Source organism: Bombina bombina, chromosome 5, assembly GCF_027579735.1.
Source record: "Bombina bombina isolate aBomBom1 chromosome 5, aBomBom1.pri, whole genome shotgun sequence".
Classification (NCBI taxonomy): Eukaryota; Metazoa; Chordata; class Amphibia; order Anura; family Bombinatoridae; genus Bombina; species Bombina bombina.
In genome coordinates this window covers 845,340,443-845,355,692 of record NC_069503.1, presented here as the reverse complement: position 1 = coordinate 845,355,692, position 15,250 = coordinate 845,340,443, and the positions used below count along the sequence as shown (strand labels likewise).

The window sequence follows — 15,250 nt, the reverse complement described above, 5'->3', positions numbered from 1 at the left end:
CCATTTGCAAGTGGGTGCAATGCTCTGCTGACTTGTTACATACACTGTAAAAATTTTGTTAGTGTAACTGCCTTTTTTCACTGTTATTTCAAATGTCAAAATTTGTTTCTCTTAAAGGCACAGTAACGTTTTTTATATTGCTTGTTAACTTGCTTTAAAGTGTTTTCCAAGCTTGCTAGTCTCATTGCTAGTCTGTACAAACATGTCTGAAACAGAGGATACTTGTTCATTATGTTTAAAAGCCATGGTGGAGCCCCATAGGAGAATGTGTACTAAATGTATTGATTTCACCTTAAACAGTAAAGATCAGTCTTTATCTATAAAAGAATTGTCACCAGAGGGGTCTGTCAAGGGGGAAGTTATGCCGACTAACTCTCCCCACGTGTCGGACCCTTCGCCTCCCGCTCAAGGGACGCACGCTAATATGGCGCCAAGTACATCAGGGACGCCCATAGCGATTACTTTGCAGGACATGGCTGCAATCATGAATAATACCCTGTCAGAGGTATTATCCAGATTGCCTGAATTGAGAGGCTAGCGCGATAGCTCTGGGGTTAGACGAGATACAGAGCGCGTAGATGCTGTAAGAGCCATGTCTAATACTGCGTCACAATATGCAGAACCTGAGGACGGAGAGCTTCAGTCTGTGGGTGACGTCTCTGAATCGGGGAGACCTGATTCAGAGATTTCTAATTTTAAATTTAAGCTTGAGAATCTCCTTTATTGCTTGGGGAGGTATTAGCTGCTCTGAATGACTGTGACACAATTGCAGTGCCAGAGAAATTGTGTAGGCTGGATAAATACTATGCAGTGCCAGTGAGTACTGATGTTTTTCCAATACCTAAAAGGCTTACAGAAATTATTAGTAAGGAGTGGGATAGGTCCGGTGTGCCCTTTTCCCCACCTCCTATATTTAGAAAAATGTTTCCAATAGATGCCACTACACGGGACTTATGGCAGACTGTCCCTAAGGTGGAGGGAGCAGTTTCTACTTTAGCAAAGCGTACCACTATCCCGGTTGAGGACAGTTGTGCTTTTTCAGATCCAATGGATAAAAAAATAGAGGGTTACCTTAAGAAAATGTTTATTCAACAAGGTTTTATTTTACAGCCCCTTGCATGCATTGCGCCTGTCACTGCTGCAGCGGCATTCTGGTTTGAGGCCCTGGAAGAGGCCATCCATACAGCTCCATTGACTGAAATTGTTGACAAGCTTAGAACTCTTAAGCTAGCTAACTCATTTGTTTCTGATGCCATTGTTCATTTGACTAAACTAACGGCTAAGAATTCCGGATACGCCATCCAGGCGCGTAGGGCGCTTGGCTCAAATCCTGGTCAGCTGATGTGACTTCAAAGTCTAAATTACTCAACATTCCTTTCAAGGGGCAGACCTTATTCGGGCCTGGTTTGAAAGAAGTTATTGCTGACATTACTGGAGGTAAGGGTCATTCCCTTCCTCAGGACAGGGCCAAATCAAAGGCCAAACAGTCTAATTTTCGTGCCTTTCGAAATTTCAAGGCAGGTGCAGCATCAACTTCCTCTGCTTCAAAACAAGAGGGAACTTTTGCTCAATCCAAGCAGGCCTGGAAACCTAACCAGTCCTGGAACAAGGGCAAGCAGGCCAGAAAGCCTGCTGCTGCCTCTAAGACAGCATGAAGGAGCGGCCCCCTATCCGACAACGGATCTAGTGGGGGGCAGACTCTCTCTCTTCGCCCAGGCATGGGCAAGAGATGTTCAGGATCCCTGGGCGTTGGAGATCATATCTCAGGCATATCTTCTGGACTTCAAAGCTTCTCCTCCACAAGGGAGATTTCACCTTTCAAGATTATCTGCAAACCAGATAAAGAAAGAGGCATTCCTAAGCTGCGTCCAAGATCTCCTTGTAATGGGAGTGATCCATCCAGTTCCGCATACGAAACAAGGACAGGAGTTTTATTCAAATCTGTTTGTGGTTCCCAAAAAAGAGGGAACCTTCAGACCAATTTTGGATTTAAAGATCCTAAACAAATTCCTCAGAGTTCTGTCATTCAAGATGGAAACTATTCGAACCATTTTACCCATGATCCAAGAGGGTCAGTACATGACCACAGTGGACTTAAAGGATGCCTACCTTCACATTCCGATTCACAAGAATCATCATCGGTTCCTGAGGTTTGCCTTTCTAGACAGGCATAACCAATTTGTAGCTCTTCCATTCGGGTTGGCTACAGCCCCAAGAATTTTTACAAAGGTTCTGGGCTCACTTCTGGCGGTCCTAAGACCGCGAGGCATAGCGGTGGCTCCTTACCTGGACGACATCCTGATACAGGCGTCAAGCTTTCAAATTGCCAAATCTCATACAGAGATAGTTCTGGCATTCCTGAGGTCGCATGGGGGGAAAGTGAACGAAGAAAAGAGTTCTCTATCTCCTCTCACAAGGGTTTCCTTCCTAGGGACTCTAATAGATTCTGTAGAAATGAAAATTTACCTGACGGAGTCCAGGTTATCAAAACTTCTAAATGCGTGCAGTGTTCTTCACTCCATTCCGCGCCCCATGGTGGCTCAGTGCATGGAAGTAATCGGCTTAATGGTAGCGGCGATGGACATAGTGCCATTCGCGAGCCTGCATCTCAGACCGCTGCAATTATGCATGCTCAGTCAGTGGAATTGGGATTACACAGATTTGTCCCCTCTACTAAATCTGGATCAGGAAACCAGAGATTCTCTTCTCTGGTGGTTATCTCGGGCCCATCTGTCCAAGGGTATGACCTTTCGCAGACCAGATTGGACAATTGTAACAACAGATGCCAGCCTTCTAGGTTGGGGTGCAGTCTGGAACTCCCTGAAGGCTCAGGGTTCATGGACTCAGGAGGAGAAACTCCTCCCAATAAATATTCTGGAGTTAAGAGCAATATTCAATGCTCTTCTGGCTTGGCCTCAGCTAGCAACACTGAGGTTCATCAGATTTCAGTTGGACAACATCACGACTGTGGCTTACATCAACCATCAAGGGGGAACCAGGAGTTCCCTAGCGATGTCAGAAGTCTCCAAGATAATTCGCTGGGCAGAGACTCACTCTTGCCACCTGTCAGCGATCCATATCCCAGGTGTAGAGAACTGGGAGGCGGATTTTCTAAGTCGTCAGACTTTTCATCCGGGGGAGTGGGAACTCCATCCGGAGGTGTTTGCTCAATTGGTTCTCCGTTGGGGCAAACCAGAATTGTATCTCATGGCGTCTCGCCAGAACGCCAAGCTTCCTTGTTACGGATCCAGGTCCAGGGACCCAGAAGCAGCACTGATAGGTGCTCTAGCAGCGCCTTGGTTCTTCAACCTGGCTTATGTGTTTCCACCGTTTCCTCTGCTCCCTCGTCTGATTGCCAAAATCAAACAGGAAAGAGCATCGGTGATATTGATAGCGCCTGTGTGGCCACGCAGGACCTGGTATGCAGACCTAGTGGACATGTCATCCTTTCCACCATGGACTCTGCCTCTGAGACAAGACCTTCTAATACAAGGTCCTTTCAATCATCCGAATCTACTTTCTCTGAGACTGACTGCATGGAGATTGAACGCTTGATCCTATCAAAGCGTGGCTTCTCCGAGTCAGTAATTGATACCTTAATACAGGCACGAAAGCCTGTCACCAGGAAAATTTACCACAAGATATGGCGTAAATATCTTCATTGGTGTGAATCCAAGAATTACTCATGGAGTAGGGTTAGGATTCCTAGGATATTGTCCTTCCTCCAAGAGGGTTTGGACAAAGGATTATCAGCTAGTTCTTTAAAGGGACAGATTTCTGCTCTGTCTATTCTTTTACACAAGCGTCTGGCAGAAGTTCCAGACGTTCAGGCATTTTGTCAGGCTTTAGTTAGAATTAAGCCTGTGTTTAAACCTGTTGCTCCTCCATGGAGCTTAAACTTGGTTCTTAAAGTTCTTCAAGGGGTTCCGTTTGAACCCCTTCATTCTATTGATATCAAACTTCTTTCATGGAAAGTTCTTTTTCTGATGGCTATTTCCTCGGCTTGAAGAGTCTCGGAGTTATCTGCCTTACATTGTGATTCTCCTTATCTGATCTTTCATTCAGATAAAGTTGTTCTGCGTACAAAACCTGGGTTTTTACCTAAGGTGGTTTCTAACAAGAATATCAATCAAGAGATTGTTGTTCCATCATTATGTCCTAATCCTTCTTCAAAGAAGGAACGTCTTTTGCATAATCTAGACGTAGTCCGTGCCTTGAAGTTTTACTTACAGGCTACTAAAGATTTTCGCCAAACATCTAACCTGTTTGTTGTTTACTCTGGCTAGAGGAGAGGTCAGAAGGCCTCGGCATCCTCTCTTTCTTTTTGGCTTCGGAGTATAATCCGTTTAGCCTATGAGACTGCTGGACAGCAGCCTCCTGAAAGGATTACAGGTCATTCTACTAGAGCTGTGGCTTCCACCTGGGCCTTTAAAAAATGAGGCCTCTGTTGAACAGATTTGCAAGGCTGCAACTTGGTCTTCGCTTCATCCTTTTTCCAAATTTTACAAATTTGATACTTTTGCTTCTTCGGAGGCTGTTTTTGGGAGAAAGGTTCTACAGGCAGTGGTTCCTTCCGTTTAAGTTCCTGCCATGTCCCTCCCATCATCCGTGTACTTTAGCTTTGGTATTGGTATCCCACAAGTAATGGATGATCCGTGGACTGGATACACTTAACAAGAGAAAACATAATTTATGCTTACCTGATAAATTTATTTCTCTTGTAGTGTATCCAGTCCACGGCCCGCCCTGTCCTTTTCAGGCAGGTCTAAATTTTAATTAAACTACAGTCACCACTGCACCCTATGGTTTCTCCTTTCTCGTCTTGTTTCGGTCGAATGACTGGATATGGCAGTGAGGGGAGGAGCTATATAGCAGCTCTGCTGTGGGTGATCCTCTTGCAACTTCCTGTTGGGAAGGAGAATATCCCACAAGTAATGGATGATCCGTGGACTGGATACACTACAAGAGAAATACATTTATCAGGTAAGCATAAATTATGTTTTATATATATATATATATATATATATATATATATATATATATATATATATATATATATATTAAAATGTGCACTCACAGCAGTCTCTTGTGCCTCTTTAGATGAGGATATATCCAGTGAACCAGTCGGAAGAAGGCATACATATGTATGATCCAATCACTGACTGCATGTTTATCTATAGAGTATAATAGTACTGACGAATAAAATAAAATAAAAAGCACAAAGGAATTGAGCATATTTACAAATTAGACAATTTTTTTAAAATGAAAGTTTAGTGCTCTTCATTCTCTGACTTTGGAAAACCATTTGAAAGTAGAGGATATTGGTAACTAACATAAGCTAATTGAATACATTTTAAAAAACACAACTATTTTAGAGCAAGACTGTTTTAAGTTAAATACAACATACAAATATATTTTTACAGAGCCTTATAACTATATAAAGACCATATACAAATATATATATATATATATATGTGTGTGTGCTACAAATCTAGAGGGACCTTCTATTACAATGATTATGTGTGCAGGGTCTTGCACTCTCCTCCCCAAAAAAAAGAATATAGGCTGCTCTGCCCATATCTTTTTGTAAATAAGGCACACTGTGAATAGTTTTCCCCCTTCTTCACTTCTCAGTTAAATAAAAGTGAACTCCTTTGTACCTCTTCACATTTAGAATACAAAACCAGAAAATGAGATAATAAAGCAATATTATGTAGTAGTAGCTAAATGCAGACATTTCATTTTTTGTACAGCAAAGAGAAAAACATTTCTTAAAATGCACTAATTAATATATTTAATGAGTGTGCTTATTGGTGAATAATTGATTCAAGATTGAAAAATGGGGACATATTCTGTTTAGCTTTAAGAAATATTTGTAGGATATAAGCGTTCTATGACCCATAAATCACTCTGTCTTGCAATACATAATTCAATCCTAATGAGGGCTCCTCATGAAATGCTATAATAAAGTTTCTTTCATGTAATTGGCAAGAGTCCATGAGCTAGTGACATATGGGATATACAGTACAATCCTACCAGGAGGGGCAAAGTTTGCCAAACCTCAAAATGCCCATAAATACACCCCTCACCACAGCCACGATTCAGTTTTACAAACTTTGCCTTCTATGGAGGTGGTGAAATAAGTTTGTGCTTGATTTCTATAATTTCTTCTATGATAAGCACTTCTAAGTATTTTGAAGCCCAATTCCTCTCAGAGTACAGTGTTTGTCAGAGGGATGTGAAGGGAGTATCACCTATTGATGTTATGGTTTTCCTTGCAGGAAATCTTTTCAAAGGTTCTCTGTTATCGATCGTAGGGATTCATCTCCTATCTCCCTTTTCAGATCGACGATATACTCTTATATACCATTACCTCTGCTGATACTTTTTCAGTACTGGTTTGGCTATCTGCTATGTGTGGATGGGTGTCTTTCGGTAAGTATGTTTTTTCTTATTTAAGACGCTAGTAGGTATGGTTTGGCACTTTATGTATTTATATAAAGTTTTAAATATATGTATTTTACTTATATTTGCCACGATTCAGGTCTATGTATATTTCCTTTTGCAGACTGTCCGTTTCAGTTTGGGAAGCATGTTTAGGAAGTTATTTGTCTTACCTGGGGTATAATCTTTTTTTTCAAATTGACTTTTTTTTTTCACGGGCAAAATTAGGCTCGAGAAGGCACAAAATGCTGTTATTTATTGCATCATTCTTGGCGCGAGAATTTTTTGGTGCGAAGGTACATCTTTTATGACGCAAGTTCGTCATTTCCGGCGTCTTAGTTGATGCCAGGTTTTCCTTGCACGAGGTTGCGTCTGTTATGACGTGAGTTGCCTCATTGTTGTTTATTTTTCACCCCACTTCCTATATTCTTCTTGACTTCTATATACTCAGAGGGCCATGCTGTTTGCATTTTTTCCCATTCCTGAAACTGCCATATAAGGAAATTGTAAATTTTGCTTTAATGCTGTTTTTTCTTTTACATTTTGCAAGCTGTCTCAATCTGATCCTGTCTCAGAATCAACTGTTGGAACCCTGCTGCCTGATCACAGTTCTACCAAAGCTAAGTGTATCTGTTGTAAGTTAGCTGAGATTATATCTCCAGCTGTAGTATGTAACAGTTGCCATGATAAAATTTTGCACGCAGAAAATGTTTCCATCAGTAATAGTACAGTTTCTGTTTCTTCAACATCTAATGTACATGATATCCCTGTTGATATGAAAAATTATATTGATGATGCGATACAGAAGGCTTTGTCTGCTATTCCACCTTCTAATAAACGTAAAAGGTATTTTAAAACTTCTCATAAATTTGATGAAATTTCTAATGACCGACAACATACTGAAATATCCTCCTCTAATGAGGATCTCTCTGATTCAGAAGATCCTACCTCAGACATTGACACTGACAAAACTACTTATCTTTTCAAGATTGAGTATATTCGTTCCTTATTGAAAGAAGTGTTGGTTACTTTGGATATTGAGGAGTCTAGTCCTCTTGATATCAAAACTAGTAAACATTTAAATTCTGTTTATAAACCTTCTGTGGTTACTCCTGGGGGGTTTCCAGTTCCTGATGCTATTTCTGATGTGATTGCTAAGGAATGCATTAAGCCTGGTACTTCTTTCATTCCTTCTTCTAGGTTTAAATAGTTGTACCCTTTGCCAGCGGCTAGATTAGAGTTTTGGGAAAAAGTCACCAAAGTTGATGGGGCTATTTCTACTCTTGCCAAACGTATTACTATTCCTATGGAAGACAGTACTTCTTTTAAAGACCCTTTAGATAGAAAACTTGAATCTTATCTAAGGAAAGCTTATTTATTTTCTGGCTATCTTCTCAGGCCTGCCATTGCTATGGCTGATGTTGCGGCTGCATCAACCTTTTGGTTGGATAGCTTAGCGCAACAGGAAACAGATCCTGACTTGTCTAGCATTGTTTGTTTGCTTCAACATGCTAATCATTTTCTCTGTGATGCTATTTTTGATATTATCAAAATTGATGTTAAATCTATGTCTTTAGCTATTTTAGCTAGAAGAGCTTTATGGCTCAAATCTTGGAATGCTGACATGGTATCTAAGTCTAGATTACTACCTCTTTCTTTCCAAGGTAACAATTTATTTGGTTCTCAGTTGGAGTCAATTATTTCAACTATCACTGGAGGGAAGGGAGTTTTTTTGCCTCAGGATAAAAGATCTAAGGGTAAATCTAAAGCTTTTAATCATTTTCGTTCTTTTCGACAGAACATGGAACAGAAAACCAATCCTTCCCCTAAAGACTCTGGTTCCAATTGGAAACCTTCTTCAAGTTGGAATAAATCCAAGCCTTTTAAGAAACCAAAGCCAGCCCCCAAGTCTGCATGAAAGTGCGGCCCTCGATCCAGTTCAGCTGGTGGGGGGCAGATTGAAATTATTCCAAGACATTTGGGCAGATTCTGTTTTTAATAATCAGTTCATTCAGAGTATTATCTCTCAAGGGTATCGAATAGGATTCAGATTAAGACCTCCTGTGAGAAGATTCTTTCTCTCTCACGTTCCAGCAAATCCGGTGAAGGCTCAGGCTTTTCTGAAGTGTGTTTCAGATCTAGAGCTTTCAGGGGTAATAATACCAGTTCTGTTTCAGGAACAGGGTCTGGGGTTTTATTCAAATCTATTCATTGTCCCAAAGAAAGAAAATTCATTCAGGCCAGTTCTGGATTTGAAGTTTTTGAATAGTTTTGTAAGAATCCCAACTTTCAAGATGGTGACTATAATGACTATTTTGCCTTTTGTTCAACAATGTCATTATATGTCCATGATAGACTTACAGGATGCATATCTTCACATTCCGATTCATCCAGACCAATATCGGTTTCTGAGATTCTCTTTTCTAGAAAAGCATTACCAATTTGTCGCTCTTCCATTTGGCCTAGCAACAGCTCCAAGGATCTTTTCAAAGGTTATCAGTGCTCTTCTATCTGTAATCAGAGGACAGGGTATTGCAGTTTTTCCTTATTTGGACAATATCTTGGTTCTAGCTCAGTCTTTACATTTAGCTGAATCTCACACAAATTAACTAGTGTTGTTTCTTCAAAGACATGGTTGGATGATCAATTTACTAAAGAGTTTCTTGATTCCTCAGACAAGGGTCACCTTTTTAGGTTAGCAGATAGATTCAAATTGGTTTCAGCTTGTCGAAACCTTCAGTCTCAATCATTCCCTTCAGTGGCTATGTGCATGGAAGTTTTAGGTCTCATGACTGCAGCATCGGACGCGATCCCCTTTGCTTGTTTTCACATGAGACCTCTACAGCTTTGTATGCTGAATCAATGGTGCAGGGATTATACTCGGATATCACAATTGATATACTTAAATCCCAACATTCAACTCTCTCTGACTTGGTGGTTAGACCAACATTGTTTAATTCAGGGGGCCTCTTTTTTCGTCCTACCTGGACTATGATCACAACAGATGCATGTCTTTCTGGTTGGGAAGCTGTCTGGGGATCTCTGACAGCACAAGGGGTTTGGAAACCTCAAGAGGCGAGGTTACCAATCAATATTTTAGAACTCCGTGCTATTTTCAGGGCTCTTCAGATTTGGCCTCTGTTAGAGAGATTTATTTATTTGTTTTCAGACAGACAATACCACAACTGTGGCATATATCAATCATCAGGGTGGGACTCTCAGTCCCCTAGCAATGAAATAAGTATCTTGGATACTTTCTTGGGCAGAATCCAGCTCTTGTCTAATTTCTGCGGTGCATATCCCAGGTGTAGACAATTGAGAACTGGATTATCTCAGCCGTTAGACCTTACATCTGGGGGAGTGGTCTCTCCATCCTGATGTATTTTGTCAGATTGTACAGATGTGGGGTCTTCCAGAAATAGATCTGATGGCTTCTCATGTAAACAAGAAACTTCCCAGGTATCTCTCCAGGGATCCTCAGGCGGAGATGGTGGATGCTTTAGCAGTTCCTTGGTTTTACCAACCTGCCTATATCTTTCCGCATCAAGTTCTTCTTCCAAAAGTCATCTCCAAGATCATTATGGAACAATCATATGTGTTTCTGATAGAACCAGCGTGGTCTCACAGGTTTTGGTTTGCGGATCTTGTTCGGATGTCCAGCTGCCAGCCTTGGCCACTTCTTCTAAGACCAGTCCTTCTGTCTCAATGGCCGTTTTTCCATCAGGATCTCAAATCGATAAATTTGAAGGTATGGAAATTGAACACTTAGTGCTTAGTCATAGAGGTTTCTCTGACTCAGTTATAAATACTATGCTACAGGCTTGTAAGTCTGTTTCAAGAAAGATTTATTATCGAGTTTGGAAGACCTATATATCATGGTGTTCTTCTCATAAATTCTTCTGGCATTCTTTTAGAATTCCTAGAATTTTACAGTTTCTTCAGGATGGTTTTGGATAAGGGTTTGTCTGCAAGTACTTTGAAGGGACAAATCTCTGCTCTTTCTGTTTTATTTCATAGAAAGATTGCTAAGCTTCCTGATATTCACTGTTTTGTTCAGGCTTTGGTTCGTATCAAGCCTGTTATTTAATCAATCTCTCCTCCTTGGAGTCTTAATTTGGTTTTGAAGACTTTGCAGGCTCCTCCTTTTGAGCCTATGCATGCTTTAGATATTAAACTTCTTTCTTGGAAAGTGTTGTTTCTTTTGGCTATCTCTTCAGTTAGAAGAGTTTCCGAATTGTCTGCTCTCTCTTGTGAGTCTCCTTTTCTGATTTTCCATCAGGATAAGGCTGTTTTTTCGATTTCATTTAAATTTCTTCCTAAGGTTGTGAATTCTAACAACATTAGTAGGGAAATTGTTGTTCCTTCCTTATGTCCAAAACATTTTTACTCCTTATTTTATCACCCCACTACTTCGGCTATTCGTTAAACTGAATTGTGGGTGTGGTGAGGGGTATATTTATAGGCATTTTGAGGTTTGGGAAACTTTGCCCCTCCTGGTAGGATTGTATATCCCATACGTCACTAGCTCATGGACTCTTGCCAATATGAAAGAAATGAATTTATCAGGTAAGTTCTTACATAAATTATGTTTTATATTCTTTGCAAGGATGACTAGTATTTTATAATAACATGTAGGTAGGCTCTAACAGTATCTAAAGAAGTAGCAATTGTTTTATCTTATCCAGCAATATTGCCTGGTTCTTATTAAAACGTTATTAAGTTCTATATTTTCTTTTTGTTTTTTGGCAGGTGGATTCCAAGATCTCATTGGGCATTGCAGGCATCTTGATTGTGCTCAGTTCTGTAGCCTGTTCTTTGGGCATCTTCAGTTATGCTGGAGTCCCCTTGACTCTCATTGTCATTGAGGTTATCCCATTTTTGGTTCTTGCTGTCGGAGTAGACAACATATTTATTATGGTGCAAACGTTACAGGTGGGTGTGGATATCTTTGTTTTACTTAAAGGAACACTGAACCCAAAATGTTTCTTTTGTGATTCAGATAGAGCATGCAATTTTAAGCAACTTTCTAATTTTCTCCTATTATCACATTTTCTTCATTCTCTTGGTATCTTTATTTGGAAAGCAAGAATGTAAGTTTAGATGCCGGCCCATTTTTGGTGAACAACCTGGGTTGTCCTTGCTGATTGGACAGCACCAATAAACAAGTACTGTCCATGGTTCTGAACCAAAAATTTACTGGCTCCTTAGCTTAGATGCCTTCTTTTTCAAATAAATATAGCAAGAGAACGAAGAAAAATTAATAGAAGTAAATTAGAAAGTTGCTTAAAATTGCTTACTTTATCTGAATTGTGAAAGAAAAAATTTGAGTTCAGTGTCCCTTTAATAGTGCTGTATTTTAAGGAAATACCTTATTGCTTTTTTTCCCCTAGAGCTGTGGATATTTTATTTCGCTTGGACCACCAACATTAACACAAAATAGACGTTTTATCTTTCATTCAGTGCCACTGTTCTAAATTTTACAAGACCGTTAAAGGTCCATTTGCAGATAATTCAATCTTTGGGTTTAGATGGAGGAAAGACTGCCGAGTATTGCAAATAGAGCTCAGTCTTATGTCATTCTGACAAACAACTTGCCAATTGGTTTTACTACATTTTATTTTATTTTTTTAATCTATTTGGTATAAAGGAACCAGTATAAGGGTTTGTCCTGGTAAATATAGATTTTAATTTTTGATTGGACCAATAAAAATTTCCTTTTTATATTTGACATTAATCTTCAATCTTTTTTTTTGTTTTTGTTTTTATGCGAATAATATTACAATATAGCACTAAGCATGTAACATGTTTTATAATTTACTACAATAAGAACAACCTTTTCACACTGTATCGTGTGGCTCTGTAAAAGTATACTTAACAGATTTAGTTAACAACATTGCTATATATTGCCTGTACATTGCCAAACCTTCTAATAAGAACTCAGTAGGTCACTCAGATTTTTAAAGGTGGGTATAAATAGAAGGTATATTGAAATAAGGAGACCTCTCTTGGGTCTCAACTTGAATACCTCAGATTTTAATGTTTTTTTTGTTTTTTTATGTAACTTGATGCTATTGGAGCAAAAGTAGTATGGGGTCAGGAAAGAAATGGTACTAGCTTACTTTTGGCATATTACGTAAACATTACAGTGGGGCAAAAATGTATTTGGTCGGCCACCAATTGTGCAAGTTCTCCCACTTAAGAAGATGAGAGAGGCCTGTAATTTTCATCAAAGGTAAACCTCAACTATGAGAGACAAAATGTGGAAACAAATCCAGACAATCACATTCTGATTGGGAAAGAATTTATTTGCATATTATGGTGGAAAATAAGTATTTGGTCAATATCAAAAGTTCATCTCAATACTTTGTTATATATCCTTTGTTGGCAATGACAGAGGTTAAATGTTTTCTGTAAGTCTTCACAAGGTTTTCACACACTGTTGCTGGTATGTTGGCCCATTCCTGCATACAGATCTCCTCTAGAGCAGTGATGTTTTGGGACTTTCAACTCCCTCCAAAGGTTTTCTATGGGGTTGAGATCTGGAGACTGGCTAGGCTACTCCAGGACCTTGAAATGCTTCTTACGAAGCCACTCCTTCGTTGCCCGGGCGGTGTGTTTGGATCATTGTCATGCTGAAAGACCCAGCCATGTTTCATCTTCAATTCTCTTGCTGATGGAAGGAGGTTTGCACTCAAAATCTCACGATACATGGCCCCATTCATTCTGTCATGTACACAGATCAGTCATCCTGTTCCCTTTGCAGAGAAACAGCCACCCACATGCTTCACAGTAGGAATGGTGTTCTTTGGTTGCAACTCAGCATTCTCTCTCCTCCAAACACGACGAGTTGTGTTTCTACCAAACACTTCTACTTTGGTTTCATCTGACCATATGACATTCTCCCAATCTGCTTCCGGATCATCCAAATGCCTCTCGCATACTTCAGACGTGCCTGGACATGTACTGGCTTAAGTAGGAGGACACGTCTGGCACTGCAGTATCTGAGTCCCTGGCGGCGTAGTGTGTTACTGATGGTAGCCTATGTTATGTTAGTCCCAACTCTCTGCAGGTCATTCCCTAGGTCCCTCCGTGTGGTTCTGGGATGTTTGCTCACCGTTCTTGTGATCATTTTGATCCCACGGGGTGAGATCTTGCGTGGAGCCCCATATCAAGGGAGATTATCAGTGGTCTTGCATGTCTTCCATTTTCTAATTATTGCTTCCATAGTTGATTTCTTCACACCAAGCTGCTTGCCTATTGCAGATTCAGTCTTCCCAGCCTGGTGCAGGTCTACAATTTTGTTTCTCGTGTCCTTCGACAGCTCTTTGGTCTTCACCATAGTGGAGTTTGGAGTGTGACTGTTTGAGGTTGAGGACAGGTGTCTTTTATACTGATAACAAGTTCAAACAGGTGCCAATAATACAGGTAATGAGTGGAGGACAGAGGAGCCTCTTAAAGAAGAAGATACAGGTCTGTGAGAGTCAGAAATCTTGCTTGTTTGTAGGTGACCAAATACTTATTTTCCACCATAATATGCAAATAAATTCTTTCCAAATCAGACAATGTGATTGTCTGGATTTGTTTCCACATTTTGTCTCTCATAGTTGAGGTATACCTATGATGAAAATTACAGGCCTCTCTCATCTTCTTAAGTGGGAGAACTTGCACAATTAGTGGCTGACTAAATTCTTTTTCTCCAACATAGGTGTGTCCGGTCCACGGCGTCATCCTTACTTGTGGGATATTCTCTTCCCCAACAGGAAATGGCAAAGAGCCCAGCAAAGCTGGTCACATGATCCCTCCTAGGCTCCGCCTACCCCAGTCATTCTCTTTGCCGTTGTACAGGCAACATCTCCACGGAGATGGCTTAGAGTTTTTTAGTGTTTAACCAGTTTCAAAGAAGGAACGTTTGTTGCACAATTTGGATGTTGTTCGCGCTCTAAAATTCTATTTAGATGCTACAAAGGATTTTAGACAAACATCTTCCTTGTTTGTTGTTTATTCAGGTAAAAGGAGAGGTCAAAAAGCAACTTCTACCTCTCTCTCTTTTTGGATTAAAAGCATCATCAGATTGGCTTACGAGACTGCCGGACGGCAGCCTCCCGAAAGAATCACAGCTCATTCCACTAGGGCTGTGGCTTCCACATGGGCCTTCAAGAACGAGGCTTCTGTTGATCAGATATGTAGGGCAGCGACTTGGTCTTCACTGCACACTTTTACCAAATTTTACAAGTTTGATACTTTTGCTTCTTCTGAGGCTATTTTTGGGAGAAAGGTTTTGCAAGCCGTGGTGCCTTCCATTTAGGTGACCTGATTTGCTCCCTCCCTTCATCCGTGTCCTAAAGCTTTGGTATTGGTTCCCACAAGTAAGGATGACGCCGTGGACCGGACACACCTATGTTGGAGAAAACAGAATTTATGTTTACCTGATAAATTTCTTTCTCCAACGGTGTGTCCGGTCCACGGCCCGCCCTGGTTTTTTTAATCAGGTCTGATATTTTATTTTCTTTAACTACAGTCACCACGGTACCATATGGTTTCTCCTATGCAAATATTCCTCCTTAACGTCGGTCGAATGACTGGGGTAGGCGGAGCCTAGGAGGGATCATGTGACCAGCTTTGCTGGGCTCTTTGCCATTTCCTGTTGGGGAAGAGAATATCCCACAAGTAAGGATGACGCCGTGGACCGGACACACCGTTGGAGAAAGAAATTTATCAGGTAAACATAAATTCTGTTTTTGCCCCACTGTATATAGCTTTATAAAGCATATAATATGTGATATAAAGATAGTCCTATAGCTCTCTC

At 40.4% G+C, this 15,250-nt stretch overlaps 1 protein-coding gene across 1 annotated transcript in view; it reads left to right on the top strand.

Moving 5' to 3' along the window:
• NPC1 (NPC intracellular cholesterol transporter 1) overlaps positions 1–15,250 on the top strand; it is a 322,060-nt gene that overhangs the window by 184,580 nt on the left and 122,230 nt on the right. The window contains exon 13 of the mRNA XM_053714975.1: positions 11,194–11,376. Within this exon, the coding sequence (XP_053570950.1) occupies positions 11,194–11,376 (183 nt within the window). The remainder of the gene's footprint in view (positions 1–11,193; positions 11,377–15,250) is intronic.